Raw genomic sequence first — 18,751 nt, 5'->3', positions numbered from 1 at the left:
AATGCAAACTCTGTTCTTATTAATAGGGAGCACTGTAGACGATTTCAGAATCACTTCTATACATCTTTTGAAAAAAGGGCATTACATTCACGGAGACGGTGATTGCCGTATTTTATGGAGTATTTTTTTTTTTGACGCAATCACTTTTTTGTGACACAGTCATAACTGGTTTCGGTCCTCAGAGGGCATCTTCAGATGCTGTTGCCGGCATGTGATGAACGAGTGTTCATGCGTTGTCAAATCACATATCGGTGGTCCACATACGAGAATATGGCGCATATTACGCATGCATAGCCGTATCATTTACAGCGCAATACATCTTAGAGAAGAAGATGAAGGTAGGAGATCGGAATTTTCTCGTTGGCTAATTACAAATCGCCAAGCTATCCCATTAATATTGTTTGCTGATGAAGCCAGTTTCACTCATGTCAGTATCAAAAACACTAATACACCACATCGGTGGTCCGACAAAAACCCATATGCATTTGCGGAGAAACGTGTGGCGTGATATGACAATCAGTTCATTTGGCTGTTGTGTTATCGAACCTTATTGCTAAGGTTTGTCGAAGACGAGGCCCCAGAGTTACTGAAAAAGGCTCCTATGATTACAGTGACGAGTAATTTCCTCTAGCATGACGGGACATCTCCACATTCTAGCCGTCAAATGACACGTCGTCTAAACATAACATTTCCCGGAAAATTGTGCGGCAGAAAGGGTCTCTTTTCTTGGCTACCAAGATCCGCAGGACTTTATATTTTTCTCTTTGTGGAAAGCTAAAAGGCGAAGTCTCTAAGAAAGAGGCGAATTGACTGTTCCGATTATAAACAGTGTTTGCTCTAAAAAACACGAGGTAAGTCGACCTTTGAAGAACAACACGCGGAGCTGTGAAAGGAAATCGAAAGTGCACTGTAATCGGAGGTGGATTTTATGACAATTAATCTTTTGTGAATATGTTTGTTTGCGTCACGCTCGTTACAGCTGTAATTCTCTAACATAAAAAATTCACATAATTTATATGCAATATGTTTTTCACGTTAGTGTGTACTAGCGCCTGAGCTATTCGTATAGCGTACCGCACAGCGAGCTGACTTACGAGACTGGGAGGTAAACCAGACCCGGGTGGATTAGTCGCGGTCGATTAACGACCGTGCGCTGGTACACCTTGGTTTCTATGCACTTCCTAATGTTCGTTTAAGAGAACGCTGGGCTGGTCCCGAAATCCCGCCTCAGAGAATTACGAAGCCGTAACGCGACAACACGCAGAACATAGACCACACGATTCGCAGACAGATGCCGCCAAAGACTCACCTCCGCTAGGTGACCGTCACCACTGTACAGTCAGCGATGGCATCTGCCCAGAAAGGTACCGCTAAATAATAAAAATGAAATCTGTCAAATCTTGAAAAGCGGATCCCGTGCAAGAAGCTAGGTAAAAGCATAATAAGAAAAGAGGAAGACTATACTGCAGCCGGATGAAATACTTGCAGTTCGTCCTATATATAGCAAGAGATAGTGTTGTATCCTGGAACACTTTCCAGACTTCGTCTCTAGCCAGCCCCGTACTAGAAGTTCAATGTATTTTCTTAGTACCTTTTGAAATGATTGCATTCTCTTATTCGTGTTGTAAGATTTTTATGTTATTTTTGGTGTTCAAGAAAATATTTATGTTATTTTTGGTATTCGAGGAAAGTGATATGAGCCTTATATTTTCATTGGATGTGTCACATTTTATATTAGTACACTAAATTTTTTTCAAAAAGTAATTTTAGATACTCGGTACCTTACACTGCAGAGTTTCTGAGTACAAGCAATGTGATCGTTAGTATTGGGACAATGGCAGTACGAGCATACTCTGCATTGTTGCCAGATGTATCCAAGATGGCGGCGAAGACGTCATCCAAGATTGTGGCATGTAGACTTGGCAAAAGCACAATACGTCATCCAAGATGGCGGCGATGACATCATTCAAGATGGCTGATTTTGGCGGGAAGATAGGACAAATGGGCTACCTCCACCAACCTAACACCCTCCCCCAGAAAATGGCGGAAAATTCAAATTACATCAGGATAATGCAACACACCTTTACTAGCCTAAGAAAATGGCGGGAAAGAAAGGTAACTTGGGTTACCTCCACCAACCTAAGTCATCCGACCGCCATCTCTTCCTACAGACTGACGAGAAGTTTGAATTTTGGTGGTAAAGAAAGATCATATGGTCTATGTCTACTAACGCCATCTTGGATGATGTCATGCCCTGTTGCTAAGTCTACTTGCCACCATCTTGGATTACATCGTTGCCGCCATCTTGGATACATCTGGCAGTAATGGAGAGTGTACTCATACCACTCTTGGTTCGTAGCTTGCAGAGTACAGAAGTAAATATACAGAGGATGAATTTTGAAATACGTTTTGATAAAGATTAATTTCAGAAGTTAAGATTTCTACGAAAAGTTGTTACTGTACTGCTTGCTTGTGCGTAGTTGGGTTTGACTAATGGAAGGTTTTAATAGAATTTTTCTATATTGGCTTGGTTTAGTTAAATTCATTGTTCAGGTGTGATTAAATAAAGTTATCATTTCACATGGCTTGTACCCAGAAGTTATAGCTTTACAGCTCCATTACCAGTTTATAGTTAAATTCAGAGCACAGTAATACACTCCTGGAAATTGAAATAAGAACACCGTGAATTCATTGTCCCACGAAGGGGAAACTTTATTGACACATTCCTAGGGTCAGATACATCACATGATCACACTGACAGAACCACAGGCACATAGACACAGGCAACAGAGCATGCACAATGTCGGCACTAGTACAGTGTATATCCACCTTTCGCAGCAATGCAGGCTGCTATTCTCCCATGGAGACGATCGTAGAGATGCTGGATGTAGTCCTGTGGAACGGCTTGCCATGCCATTTCCACCTGGCGCCTCAGTTGGACCAGCGTTCGTGCTGGACGTGCAGACCGCATGAGACGACGCTTCATCCAGTCCCAAACATGCTCAATGGGGGACAGATCAGGAGATCTTGCTGGCCAGGGTAGTTGACTTACACCTTCTAGAGCACGTTGGGTGGCACGGGATACATGCGGACGTGCATTGTCCTGTTGGAACAGCAAGTTCCCTTGCCGGTCTAGGAATGGTACAACGATGGGTTCTATGACGGTTTGGATGTACCGTGCACTATTCAGTTCCCCTCGACGATCACCAGAGGTGTACGGCCAGTGTAGGAGATCGCTCCCCACACCATGATGCCGGGTGTTGACCCTGTGTGCCTCAGTCGTATGCAGTCCTGATTGTGGCGCTCACCTGCACGGCGCCAAACACGTATACGACCATCATTGGCACCAGGGCAGAAGCGACTCTCATCGCTGAAGACGACACGTCTCCATTCGTCCCTCCATTCACGCCTGTCGCGACACCACTGGAGGTGGGCTGCACGATGTTGGGGCGTGAGCGGAAGACGGCCTAACGGTGTGCGGGACCGTAGCCCAGCTTCATGGAAACGGTTGCGAATGGTCCTCGCCGATACCCCAGGAGCAACAGTGTCCCTAATTTGCTGGGAAGTGGCGGTGCGGTCCCCTACGGCATTGCGTAGGATCCTACGGTCTTGGCGTGCATCCGTGCGTCGCTGCGGTCCGGTCCCAGGTCGACGGGCACGTGCACCTTCCGCCGACCACTGGCGACAACGTCGATGTACTGTGGAGACCTCACGCCCCACGTGTTGAGCAATTCGGCGGTACGTCCACCCGGCCTCCCGCATGCCCACTATACGCCCTCGCTCAAAGTCCGTCAACTCCACATACGGTTCACGTCCACGCTGTCGCGGCATGCTACCAGTGTTAAAGACTGCGATGGAGCTCCGTATGCCACGGCAAACTGGCTGACACTGACGGCGGCGGTGCAGAAATGCTGCGCAGCTAGCGCCATTCAACGGCCAACACCGCAGTTCCGGGGTGTGTCCGCTGTGCCGTGCGTGTGATCATTGCTTGTACAGCCCTCTTGCAGTGTCCAGAGCAAGTATGGTGGGTCTGACACACCGGTGTCAATGTGTTCTTTTTTCCATTTCCAGGAGTGTATTTGTGACAAAAGAATCATATTCGGAAAGATCATTGTGGTTGTTGAAGAATGACTATCAGTTTTCGGAAAACAGTTTTTTAAAGGAGAAATTGCTTTCAATCTTTTAACCAGTTCAAATGCCGGCGCCGTCTGCTCACAAAATAATTTTATTTTCTGATTTGTGTGTCGCCGCATTGCGCAGAGCGGAAAAAAAGCATCGAGCTGCGCAAAGCCTTTCTCTGCTATTTAGGTAGGTTGTTGCTGCACTGTATATTTTATGTTCATCACTTACCAAGTTTACTTTGACACAAGTAAGCCACAGAAATGTTTGGAAATTTGTGGGAAGTTCTATGGAATCATTATACTGAGGTCATCGGTCCCTAGACTTACACACTACTTATTCTAACTTAAACTAACTTATGATAAGGACAACACACACACACGCATGACCGAGGGATGACTCGAACCTCCGACGGGGGGAGCCGCGTGAACCGTGGCAAGACGCCCTATACGGCGCGGCTATCCCGCGCGGCACACACACACAAGTTTTTGAGGGACAGTAGCATTGCAGTAAGGATATATCATCCATGTGAAGCCTTACTTTTAGAAATTTTTATCAGGTCCAGTGTAGTTACAGTTCCATTAGGATTACGTTTATTGTCAAGACAGCTATTCTTATAGTACAGTGCTACATCGCGGACGCATTATTCAGTGTTTAGAAATTTGTTACTCAGTTTTGAGTATGAAAATTAACAGGACATTTTTATACAAACTTGTTTAGTAAATTTATCTACATTTTTATTCTGTCAGCGTTGAGTGTTGGTATTGCAGTAGATCAAATGATGGCGGGATGAGACCGTCGAACGGGTCATCTTGGAGCAATAAAAGTCTCTGCACTGCGATCGCGGCATATGAAGTGTCTTCGTTCCCAACCACACCGATCGCCCCACGACACAGCATTTGTACCTTACAAAATTTATTGTGACATCTAGTGTTGTAGCGCTTCACTGCACTACACAATAGAATTTCACAGAACTGCTTATTTAATATTCAGCTACCTTTTCCAGTCGCTTTGGTAAACTTAATTAAAAGTACAGTTGCCCAGATTCGGTTTCGGCGACTCATTTTATCAGACAGCGTTTCCGTAATTACACCACTCGTATTGTTCAGGACAGTGACACAGATCCACGACTTATAAAGAATAGTAGTTCGGTTGACTTCAGTTTCAGTTAACAAAATTAAACATGAAACATTACGCTAATAAATGTTACAGTGTACCTCGGAAGAAATATGCTACGTAAATTAAAAAGTGTTGCAACTGAGAAGATTTTTCCGATAACTTATTTAATAATTTACCCGTTATATTATTTCTCTACTACACAGCACTAATCAGTAAGTAAAATCAATTTAAGAAGAAATATCATGAGAAACCAGTTACAAATTAAAAACATTTTGAAAGGGAAGCTTTTGCAACTGACACATATTTCCATTTTTCAAGAAAAGGAAATTTGTTCAGACATTAACGAAATTTAATTCAAGATCATCTTCCGTTGGAAGTTACTGGATAGTGCACGGCTCACGAAGTAAGGCTTACCCACCCACATGCTAGATAACCAGATTTAAAAACATATAGCATTTTATTCACCATAGAACTGTGTAACTGATTAATTAACAATATCTTACTAATAGCTTTTATATGTGACACAGGATGTAAATATGTAGAACTAAAAATATTTACAGCAGAAAACTTCATCTCATGTTTCAAGGCAACAGAAACAGTAGCATATGCCGGAATATGCTTATCGATATCCCTAATGCGCAGTTCTTCTTCTGATTCCAACATCGGTCACTGGACTGAAACACGGACCAGAAAACATCATGTTTTCCAAGGCACAATGTCCTCAAGGCACGACACTGTCCCCTACAGTATTTTGTTCTAGTATTCTACATCTGATCTTCCTGTTCAGGGTGCGAAGAATGTAGATATAAGTAAGCTTAACGAATGTGAAGCTCTCTTCCACATGACTGCCCGATACATAAACACTAAAGGCCTTTTCTGGAAAGTAGCTCACCACGCGAAAGTATTAACGTTTCTAACGCCAGGGAGTGAGTGGATCTCTTTCTCAGCCGGCCGGAGTGGCCGAGCGGTTCTAGGCGCTGCAGTCGGGAACCGCGCGACCGCTTCGGTCGCAGTTTCGAATCCTGCCTCGGGCGTGGATGCGTGTGATGTCCTTAGGTTAGTTAGGTTTAAGTAGTTCTAAGTTCTAGGGGACAGATTACCTCAGTTGTTAAGTCTCGTAGTGCTCAGAGCCATCTGATCGCTTTCTCTGCTACCGCCTTCCTCAGGTGAAGAGTATCACTAAGAACATTTTTCCATTTTATTGCTTGGTTCTTTGATAACTGAGGAGTTTTGCTCTCCCAACAGTTTAGGAAGAACGTTTGTTCCCCCTCTTGCGCAAAGCAGCCACTGATGTAATAGACTTAGGGCCCGGATTTTAATTACCTAAAAACCGTGAAATATGCAAGTATTTATGACCTAAAACTTACATAAACATGACCTTAAAAAATAAAATATGACTTAATAGAAGTTTATTTAAAGCATTCTTGTTTGTTTATTTAATTTTTTATTCACCATAAAGTAATACAAAATTCACTTCTTAAAATATTGTAAGTATAGTTCTTTCTTTCTGTAGGGTTTGTGGCTAATTTGCACCTATTTTTTGAATGTCTGAATGTTTTATTTTTCTAAACACAAAGTACAGTGAAAATATCGTCTATCGAAACAGTAAAACAATGTTTTTATTTCTACATAGTATTTAAAGCGTTTCACATTATTTAATACCGTATGTCAGTCTTCAGTATCTGCAAAGTTGCACTGGATCACAAGGTGCATTTTCAGGTTTTCCATTGTCAATGATCCACAGTTGTCGCTGAGGATAGTTTTGTAGGATAGTTTTTTTGGAGTTCAGCTTTGTTTCAGTATCTTCAAATGTTGCGGTATTCGCCCATACTGGGGTAGAGAATATATATGAAGCCAAATCTGTTACAAGCAGCAAAACATTGTCTCTTTTCACACCATCCGGCCACAGTAGCTTCAGAGAGTTGTCAAACAAAATAGCAATCGTCGAATTGTTTACTCTATCGAGAGCTTCACACGTTAGTAGGAACATATCTCCAAGGCCACCAACAACAACATTTGCAATATATCGCCCACTAATATCCGTAGTTTTATCTATCAGCCAGATCTTTTTCTCAGCAATAGTAATTCGTATTTTGTTGAGCACATCATTGTAGCATACGGATAAATAGTTCTTCCTCAATGTAAATTCATTTGGAACTGGATGTGTTGTATACTTCTCCAAGAACCGTCTGAAGCGTGGATTCTTCAGGACACCATCACCTCACACAAATCCTTGCAGAATGATTGCACGGTTGTCGATTGACCTCTCTGTTCAAATAACAGCGTTTGCCTGCTGTTATTTTCAGCACTTCGTTTCACACAGCTGCTGTGTTTAGCGGTATTACAGTGTTGTTGCACATTGAAGCGCTTTTCTGCACTAACTTTAACTTCACACTGTTTACAAAATAATATTTACCCGTCATTACTAAAGAACTTCTGTCCAAATTCTCGAACGTATCCTCGCAACTTCACGCTGTCGGAGCACTTCGCTTTAGGCATGTTGAACATGGCAAAGGCTGTACTCAAACTGGTTACTGGAAACACCTGTGCGACTGCGGTGATTATTACGGCAAAAGCCGCCTTTGTTGGCTCTGAGAGCGTATTGTCGACTCTGCGCAACAATGTTTTATGTTCACGAAACGACTGTTGTGGTACACCAATTTTCTACTACAGTCCTGAGAAATAAAGCTGTGTACTAATTTATCTGTTTATCTTTCATAATAGCACGTAAAATATTGCCTCGTGATTAATATTTTTTTTATTCGTGTGTCCCGTAAGATACGAGAAAAACGGTATATGCATTTTTGGCAAAAGTTGACGGAAATATCACCTATTATATTAAAAGTTAGCCGCAATATGGCCTATTACTAAAATTTGTTGAAATATGACTGTATGCACAATCAAAATACAATTTTCGACACAAGAAGGCCTAGATTTGTGTATAAATTGTTCTAAAATTCACCCTATAGTTCAGACAAAAATATGATTTGTCATTAAAATCTGGTCCCTACTAATTGTGCCGAGGCTTTCCCTTTATAGTCTAGTTGGCAATGGGATTCCATTCATTTTCACTTTTATTTATCTTTCTAACTTTTATTAATAACTTACACTAACATCTAACTGATTTCTGTCTTCATTTACTTAAATCACTGATTACTACACTAACATCTGACTGATTTCCATTTTACTTTACTTAAATCACTAATTTTACTTTATATTTCATTTTGTTCGTTCAGGTAGCTGTTGATAATTCATTATCACTGCCATTCCACAAAAGTGGTCCGCCTCCACGTGGCGGAACATGAACTACGGCACACCAGTCACTCGAGGGTATATCTGAAGACGCATGAGTTTCTACATATAAATATGTAAGTGTGTATGTGTAAATGGGGGTGTACATATAGATACATTTGAGTGACTGATGTGGCGGCTAAGAGACCATTTGTGAGAAATACGATCCGCTATATAGTAATGGCAGCTGGTCTGAATGCAGGCAGCAAAGAAAAAAAAAAAAAAACAATGCCTTCCACAGTTTCATTCCGGTCGCTCTCCTTTCTGTTTCAGCGGGAACCAACCTGGTGGGCAAGTTCACGCAGAGCGTACGGCGCATCGTCCAGGACGTCAAAGACGAGGGCACTTCCAGTAAGTACAGCACAGTCCACACTTGTAACTTAGTTGCCCTATTTAATTCTTTTATGATGCTGCTAATAAGTACAGAATGTGGACTGACAAAGGGATCGCGGCTAAACGTCATCAACGATTTCGTCAAAGTTTACGCTATATCCAGGGATTGGCCAGAAATGAAAGTGGCAGAAGTGGGACCTCTAGATGGCCAACCTGTAGAAAGAAAAAAAATAGCATTTTTGACGCGGGTCGGGCGACGCATGTGCCATTTATGATGGGCATTCAATAAGTAATTTCTGAAAGCAGGTTGGCTTTATTCAGGATTCCAGAACACCATATCTATTTTTCGACATAATCTCCGTTCAAAGAAACAGCTTTACTCCACATTACTGGGAAGGCTCATTTGCCCGCCTGGTACGACGTCGACGTCATTGACAGTTTTTCTGCATCAATAACCTCTCCATCATTCGTGTACTGCACCCTGCGGAATGCATCCTTCATTGGACCAACCAGATGAAAGTCGGAAGGTGCGAGGTCCGGGGTGTTGGGTGGATGAGGCAGAACAGTGCCATGCAGTTTTGTGAGCTCCTCTCGGGTGTGCAGACTTTCGTTAGGCCTTGCGTTGTCATGGAGAAGGAGAAGTTCCTTCGCATACTTGTGCCGAAGTACATGCTGGAGTCGTTTTCCAACACCCTCGTTGGCACTGTAGCGAGAACGAAGTTCTTCTCTGGGCGGTATCACTAACCTGGTGTCTTGATGCTCCGGTAAGTCCCTCGTCGAAAAAATGGTCCAAATGGCTCTGAGCACTATTGGAATTAACATCTATGGTCATCAGTCCCGTAGAACTACTTAAACCTAACTAACCTAAGGACATCACACAACACCCAGTCATCACGAGGAAGAGAAAATCCTTGACCCCGCAGGGAATCGAACCCGGGAACCCAGGCGCGGGAAGCGAGAATGCTACCACACGACCATGAGCTGCGGACCAGTCCCTCGTCGCACAGTGGTAGCGCTCAGTCGCCAGGTTCCGTGTAGGTGGTGATACTGCTGAAGTGGAGTGTCTTGGGATGCCCGTTGTTAATTGTCAACAACGTTTGTACCATACTTTTTTTTAAATACAGAAATTGCTTTGTCTCACATCTCACAGAATTAGCATTTGCAGTATGGCGGCTCTGGACTACGCCGTTATATTCCACCCTTTCCACGCGTTAACTCCGTTTTCTGACTCTACATAATGATAGACACTACCCACGAGACTATTTGTTTAACATCTGAAATATGAACTCGCGACCGTTCTTTTAGAGCCGCCCCGGTTACTCGGCCGTGAGTTTTGAGTGGCACCTCCCGACTGCCTCTAGCTGTCTTCCCAAAGGACAAGAGAGAGCCCCCCCTTTCTCCCTCAGCCAATAAGGACACTTCTCTCGTTCCCTACATATATATAGATATCCAAACCTTCAGCCAATGGGCGTTCAGATCGCTGTTGCTAGGCGGATCTGATGCCACGTTTGGGGACATTGTGACGGAAGTTTGTCTCAGAAGACTGTCTCAGATTGTAAGATCCTTCTCCCAAATAGTCGGATCTTATCCCTACTAAGGTTTCACAACATTGCCTCCTATGATTTCATCACTAATGCTCCTTTCTGATGCTTAATTGTTAAATGTACATGTAGCCTGGCTGCTACAGAGCATTCCCGACCGCATAAATATGCATAATACTTGGCTTAAACACGTGAAGGGAATGCACATATGCATTACAGTTTCCTTAATTTAATGAGGGAAGCACAATACACTGATCGTTGCACCATGAGGAAGAACATCAAGCAGAATAACCAACCGCTTCAGAGTCGCAGAAGACCTCGCCATGACTTTACCGCCTGAGGATGCAGCTATGAACTTCTTGTTCTGTGTGGCGCCGCTCCACATTTTGCCGTCTTGTTTACGGTTCGAAGTGATGAAGCCATGTCTCTTTGCCTGTGACGATGTTCGACAAAAATGCCTCGTAACGCGCAAACAACTCCGCAACTCTTGCGTTGCTCTTTGTGGTCTTCTGTCAGGTGCGAATAATCCATTGGGCACACACCTCTCGGTACTCCAGTTGAGCTGCGGGGTGTTTCAATCTGATCCGCCAAGCGCCTCGAATGAGAGTGTCCGCACGTTCCAGCTTTTCAGAAGTCAGAGCTGCGTGCGGCCGGCTGTCACGCGGGATATCGGACAGGTTTACGTGACCTTCTTGCGACGGTGACAGATGCCTCGTCCAACGACTCTCCATGCTTTTGTTCACCACCAGGTCTCCGTAGACTTTCTGCGAGCGCCTATAAATATCTGCGATTCTCTCGTTTTCCGTCGAAAAAAAAAGCTCAGTGACAGCTCTCTGCTTGGAACGCACCTGCGTTGCAGACGCCATTTTGAAGTCTACGTATAGCGCTGTCGCTTATCGGAACTTCATGGAGCTATACTGGCAGAAGCGGGAATATTCCACGATGTCCCACAACTAATTCGGCAGTTTTTTCAAGCGATATTGGCCAAGGAAAAAAATTACAAACAATCCTGTTGGCAGAACATCCGCAACTGAGCATTATAGCACAGGCTGAAAATACCGCTTCGGTTGTAAATTACTTTATTTTCACACGTCCGGTTTCGGACTGTTATAAGCCCATCCTCAGGTGTCGTAGCTGTGCTGTGCTCCCCGAGCGCCGCGTGTACCAGGTGCGGTGTGCTTCCTATGAGCGCAGAACGCCCAGTCCGAAACCGGTCGTGTGAAAATAAAGTAATTTACAACTGAGGAAGTATTTTCAACCTTTGCAAAAAAAAAAAAAAAAATAGTTGGGTTACTTATGGGACGCCCGTCATACATTGTCACTGAATGGACGGCCCATCCGGAATCCACTTTGTTTTTCTAATAGGAGAGTCTTTGTTACGGTTCTTATACAATTGTTGATTATTTTTGCAAACTAATTCCTGTGTAATTTTCACAATTGGTCTTTAGTCTTTTTTTTTAAAAAAAAATGATACTACTTGATCCACCTGTCCTAGCACCTTTTGGATATGACCTGATTACAGTACTCGTCTTCTGCCCCAAAACATTTAAATTTGGACAAAGTGAAGAAAGTGTAGCAAGGTTAATTTGTACTTAGCTTTTTGGTGTTGTTGAAGTTTTGGGCGATGTCTCCCAGGCTGATGCTGCTACTTCTGCAAGTTTATAAAAATTGGTTCTGGCAAGAGGTTTGAAGTTTGTCTTTGAATAAAAAGTCTTGGCCATGATGTCATTTTCCACCAGGATGCCTTACTTCCAGGTTCTCATTACGCTTTCACTACTGGTTACAATATTCACACGTATTAGTGACGACAACAGCTTTTAGAGCGACTCTCAAAACACGTCCATTCCCTACCGTCCCTGACAACCAAGTACGTCGTCTGCCTGGAGACATCAAAGATCTCGTAAAACCTCCAGATTCAGGCTGGAGTTGCTATTCTGGATTTTGTTTGCAAGGGTTTGACATTGGTTAATACTATTACATAAACAGAAAAATGTGAAAGTCACAGGTTGAGAGTAATGCTTACAGTAACTATTGGTAATTATTTACGAGAATATGATTTTTATATTGTGCTGACAATGCTATGCTTAATTTGACTTCGGCGTGTTTTCCACTCTGATTGTTTTGCAGTTTTGTGTTTTTCTACAAATAGGTTACATCTGTTTTATGTTCCGTATCAGGAATTGCAAATAATAAAACTTATTTTGTTGTGAACAGTTTTGAGAATCAATTATGCTTTTTAATCCAAAATTACGACGCAGTTTTCGTAATTCAAATTTTGTTATTTTCTTTTAGGAATAGTACTGACAAAAACTAGAAAGAATTTAGATGTCTCTGCCTCTTAAGTTTTCGGATGAGACATAATGTTCCAAAAGTTGATTTAATTAATAATTGAACAATATTTCACAGTTTGCACTTTTCGTCTTTTGTTCATTATTGGAATTAACATGACTATTTGTATGATGTCAGTGCTCAGAGGTTTGTTCACATGTAATGTAATTTTGTTTGCTCCAACAATTTATGTTTTCTTGATAATTGAATGGTTGCAAATTTAGTTGTAAGTCTACACTGAAGATAATTTTCGATAAGCTGTAAAATCTATCCTGTGTTTCTCGTCTATAGAACTTATAGTGTGTCTACAATTCTTATCTGTCGAACTATTGTGTGAATAGCTTGAACAGATTGTAAACATGAACTGGAAAGTTTTACTGAATCTACCGATACCATCTCCATGGTGTTGTAACTTCCGATGTTTTCCAAGGGTTTGGGATCTCACACAAAATTTATATCTGTGAAAGTGAGAAACTGTGTCGTTATACTACGCAGTCACAAAGTTTTTGACATTCTAACCGACATCATCTTTTGCGCGTCATGTGAGGACGGATTAAGAGGGGTAGGACGTCAAACGGGCTTACTTAGAGCAGGAGAGGCACCACAGGACATTTTAATTTCCAGTGCCTATACTTTTACAAGTAAATTCATAAAACTTTGTCAGCATGACCAGGAAGGATTCAGGATTCACACTCATAGAAGCGGAAGTTGAAAAACATAACAAAATAAATGTGAAAATTCTTCATTATTTCACTTACTATTGACTGCATTTGTTGCTGTAGGTACACTTTTCTTCATAAGGGAGACTGTTCGATGAATTTTGCACGGCATAAAAACCATACTGACAGGTGTCTGAAACTCTAGAATCTATTTAACTTGTGAAAAATGAATGAGCTATTACGTTTTAAACATTATGTTTAGAAAAAAATCAAATTATGTAGGTAATTATCTCAATTTTTACCACAGTTTTTCATAGATTTGGAAAATTCTAGAGTTTCATACATCTGTAAGTATGGTTTGCATGCTGTGCCAAATTCATCAAAGAATCTCTCACACTTGTGAAGAAAAATGTACCTATAGGAATAAATACAGCCAACAGTATATGAAAAAATGATGAAATTTCATATCTAAAAAAAATTATTTCGTTATGTTTTTGAACTTCACTGTTATGAGTGTGAATTTGAATCCTTCCTGGCTGTGCTGACAAAGCCTTATGAATTTATTTGTAAAAGTATAGACAGCGGAAATTAAAATGTCATGTGGTGCCTCTCCTACTCCAAGTCAGTCCGTTTGACGTCCTACCCCCCTTAAGGGGCGGATCGCTGTTTTATGAGCTGTTGACCTACTGCTGCACGGGAGTGAACCCTCTGGCTGTGTTAAACTAGGCGCGGGATGTTTATGGAGACTGGAGAGTGGGAGTTGGCCTCGATTAACTGTGGTACTGCGTATTCCGTCATCCAGAAGCCGGCAGGCTGCGAGCCCGGCTCAGCGCGGCTACCTGTTGTGGAGTAATCCCACGCCGCCGGCCCGTGCAACGCAGGCAGCTCTGAGAGCGGGACCAGGGGGTGTCCGCGGTGGGGGCGGGAGGGGAGGGGGTGAGGGCAACCCGAGGCCCCGGCCGGCACTCAGCAGAATCAATTCGGCCGCGGCGGGCTTTCTTAATCAAGTGCGCAGGCGGCCCAGATCGAGATAAGCGTCGAGCCGGCGGCCGGCGCACGCGGGCACACCACTCTGGCCGCTGGAGGCCGGATCTGGAGCCTGGAAGCCGGGCCTGGAGCTGGAACTAGAGCCGGGATTAGGGCCCCGGATTGCTGCGGTCTCGCGGCTCCGCTAATTACGGCCGGGCACCGCTGCTCGCCGCTAACTCCTGCGCGGGCAGTAATTACGTCTGGCCCGGCTCATCAATCATTGTATCAGCCTAGAGACTGCCCGCACCTGTTAGGCGTTCCTCCCAGCTGCTCCGAGGCGAGGGGACTGGCGGCGGAGCCGGCTCGCTGCTAGGTTTCCGCGGACGGTTCGAGAAGTCACCACACAAAATGTGAAACGTTCCCTTAGATAAATTAATGAATTACTGTGCTGATAAACCCCTTAGGTTATTTGATTTTCAAACAGCTGAGCATAATTGAACGTACTCTGACATTTCTCTCTTTACTTATTCTGATCACCAATAAACTGACACACAATTTCTTTTGTGCAGCGCAATCTGACTTTCAATAATCCCTACAAAAAAATGGCCCTGACTAACAATAACCTATAACTTTCATGAATTACTTACCTCACAAAAATCTTCCTTACTCGAACTACTGCAGAACAGCGAGCGCCAATACTGCCAGCTAAATAAAAGATTCAAGCTACTGAAGTCACTAACTACTGATTGGCATAGTTAGCGAATGATAGATTTTGATAGAGGACAAATAATGTATTTACCTTAATAATGTTCAAAAGTCATAATACATATAGCAGTTCATGATATCCAGTATTACAAATTTACTCTTTCTGGAGGACACACGTCCACTCTTAAAATTCTGCCATATAGCAGTTCATGATATCCAGTATTACAAATTTACTCTCTCTGGCGGACACACGTCCAGATCGTCCGCTCTCAAAACTCTGCCATCTCTCTCACCACATCCACCACTGCTGGTGACTCACCTCCAACTGCGCAACGCTACGCGCTGTTCACACACAACTACCCATGACTACAATAGCAAATATTCCAACAATGCAAACCAACCACAGACTGAACACAGCACACCCAGTGATTTTCATACAGAGCGCTACGTGGCGTTACCAACATAAAAACCTAAGCAGCCTGCTTACAAATGTTTCAGGAGAAATAGCAAGTGAGGAAAGTGGGTAATTTTTGTTTTTCGACTATCGCAGTTGCGCTGATATAATTCACAGGCGGACTAAATAAAAAATTACCCAGTGTCCTCAGCAGTGAACAGTTGCTACCCTACCATCTCGTGGCAGCATGCCTCGAATAAGCAAGGAATAACAAGTGTTATACATCAGGGGTGAAGCTATTGCTGAAACAACCAGTTTTCGTTTTATATATATTCCATTATACGTCCCAAGATATGTAGAAGCAAAATATGAAATAAAATAGGTAAATAATAGAACACATGCAATAGTGCAGTGTCTGTATTTGACAGTGTCTGGAAACTTTGATGGAATGCTCCTTCGGACATAAATGCATGTCCAAAGAAACAGATATTTGCTGGACGTATTCCACTCTCTGTCTTCCTCACAGTTTTTGCCCTCTCCAGCTTCCTCTAGTACCATGGAAGTCAGTCCCTGATCTCTTTAACAGATGTCGTATCATCCTGTGTCTTCTCCTTGTCAGTGTTTCCCACATATTCCTTTCCTGTCCGATTCTGCGCAGAACCTCCTCGTCCCTTACCTTCTCAGTCCACCTAATTTTCAACATTCATCTCTAGCACCACATCTCAAATGCTTGTATTCTCTTCTGTTCCGGTTTTCCTGCATGCTGTGCTCCAAACGTACACTCTCAGAAATTTCTTCCTCAAATTAAGGCCTATGTTTGAAACTAGTAGACTTTTCTTGGCCAGGAATGCCCTCTTTGCCACTGCTTGTCTTGTGTTGATGTCCTCCCTGCTCCGTCCGTCTTTGGTTATTTTACTGCCTAGGTAGCAGAATTCCTTAACTTCATCTACTTCGTGACCATCAATCCTGATGTTAAGTTTATCACTGTTCTCATTTCTGCTACTTCTCATTACAAATCCGTCTTTCTTTGATTTACTCTCAATCCATATTCTGTACTCATTAGACTGTTCATTCCATCCAGCAGACTATGCAAATATTCTTCACTTTCATTCAGAAATTTCATCAATCAATCGTATCATTGATATCCTTTCACCTTTTATTTCCATCATTACTTCTTCGATGTACAGATTGAGCAGTAGTGGCGAAAGACTACATCCCAGTGTTACACCTTGTTTAATCTTCGTTTTCGGTCGCCCAGTCTTATTATTCCCTCTTGGCTCTTGTACATATTGCATATTATCTGTCTTCCCTATAACTTATCCCTATTTTTCGAACATCTTGCACCATTTTACATTGACGAACGCTTTTCCCAACTGGACAGATCCTATCTAAGAATGTGTCTTCGTTTTTCTTCAGGTTTGCTTCCATTACCAACCGCAACGTCAGAATTGCCTCCCTCGCGACTTTACCTTTTCTAAAGCCAAACTGACCGTCATCTAAGACATCTTCAATTTTCTTTTCGATTCTTCTGTTTATTATTCTTGTCAGCAACTTCAGTGTATTAGCTGTGAAGCTGATTGTGCGATAATTCTCGCACTTGTCAGCTCTGCAGTCTTCGGAATTTTGTGGATGATATTTTTCTGAAAGTCAGATGGTATATCGCCAGACTCAAACATTCGAAACACCAGCGTGAATAGTCGTTTTGTTGTCACTTCGCACAATGATTTTAGAAATTCCGATGGAATGTTATCTGTCCCTTCTGCCTTATTTGGTCTTAAGCCCTCCGAAGTTGACTTAAATTCTAATTCTAATACAGGATCCGCTATATCTTCTAAATCGAATCCTTTTTCATAGTCGTATTACATCAGAAAACGTATTTGCAAACTGCGGATACTGTACGACCGCAGCTATAGAATTTACTGGAAAGCAATAAAAACTTGCGTCACACACAGCCCCCAACCAGGATTTCCCAGTTTTCACGAGCAACACTTCAGAGACAGATATAAACTTCAATTTGCGCCAGTGCCTGCTACCTACAAAAAAAAATTTAAAAAAACTTTTCCCTGTTCGGGAATCAATCGTTCATGTGCTATGGGTAGCAGACAGTGACAAAAATGGAAGTTTTGCTCTGTCCGTGAAGCGTCCTGAGATAGGTTAAGCAGTTAAGGCGATCACTCGCGTAAAATGGGAAATCTGGGTTTGAGTCAAGGTCCGGCACAAATTTTCATTTGTTTCCAGTAAATTCTATAGGTGTGGTGGTATCGTATCCACAATCTGCGACTGCATTTCGTGATTTAATACGGCCGTTAATAGTCAGCAACAGACACCGTACTTGCAGAACTATCACTCCTGAAAGAAAGGATACTGCGGAGACGTGGCTTAGCCACAGCCTGAGGGATGTTTCCAGAATGAGATTTTCACTCTGCAGCGGAGTGTGCGCTGTAATGAAACTTCCTGGCAGATTAAAACTGTGTGCCGGACCGCGACTCGAACTCGGGACTTTCGCGGGCAAGTGCTCTACTATCTGAGCTACCTAAGCACGACTTACGACCCGTCCTCACATCTCCAGTTCTGCCGGTATCTCGTCTCCTACCTTCCAAACTTTACAGAAGCTCTTCTGGAAGAAAGTCTGTGGCTGTGGCTAAGCCATGCCTCCGCAATATCCTTCCTTTCCAGCAGTGCTAGTTATGCAAGGTTCGCAGGAGAGCTTCTGCAAAGTTTGGAAGGTAGGAGACAAGGTAGGGGCAGAACTGAAGCTGTGAGGACGGGTCGTAAGTCAAGCGTGGGTAGCTCAGTTGGTAGAGCACTTGCCGCGAAAGTCCCGAGTCCGAGTCTCGGTCCAGCAAACAATTTTAATCTGCTAGGTAATTTTATATCATCACACACTCCGTTGCCGAGTGAAAATCTCATTCAAGATATCTGCATGATGAGAAAATTGGCACTTGGACCTAAACAACGAAAAGAGTGAGAGCATCGCCATGAGTGTTAAAAGGAATCCGTTAAACTTTTGTTACACAATAAATCAATCAAATCTAAACGCGGTAAATTCTACTAAATAGGTACCTACGAATTGCAGTTATGGACAATTTGAGCGTCGGTGTTTGCAGCCTCTAATTTGTAGGCAGTAAAATGTTGAGATCCAGTGTCTTATGACATCTGTACAGGAAGATCCATACCAAAACAAGAGTTAAAGATACAGACACGACGAATTAGATATCACATCAACCAAAGTGGCCTAAAAGTACGTTAAAATTTGAAAAGTCGATACTTCTTGTAACAACTGTAGGCAGAAA

General features: G+C 42.8%; 1 protein-coding gene across 1 annotated transcript in view; it reads left to right on the top strand.

Annotated features, from left to right (window-relative positions):
- LOC126281889 (uncharacterized) overlaps positions 1–18,751 on the top strand; it is a 1,790,734-nt gene that overhangs the window by 1,612,738 nt on the left and 159,245 nt on the right. The window contains exon 3 of the mRNA XM_049981208.1: positions 8,803–8,880. Coding sequence (XP_049837165.1) covers positions 8,803–8,880 — 78 coding nt within the window. The remainder of the gene's footprint in view (positions 1–8,802; positions 8,881–18,751) is intronic.

The sequence above is a fragment of the Schistocerca gregaria genome, chromosome 1, assembly GCF_023897955.1.
Source record: "Schistocerca gregaria isolate iqSchGreg1 chromosome 1, iqSchGreg1.2, whole genome shotgun sequence".
NCBI classification, from domain to species: Eukaryota; Metazoa; Arthropoda; class Insecta; order Orthoptera; family Acrididae; genus Schistocerca; species Schistocerca gregaria.
This window is presented reverse-complemented; position numbering and strand designations above follow the sequence as displayed.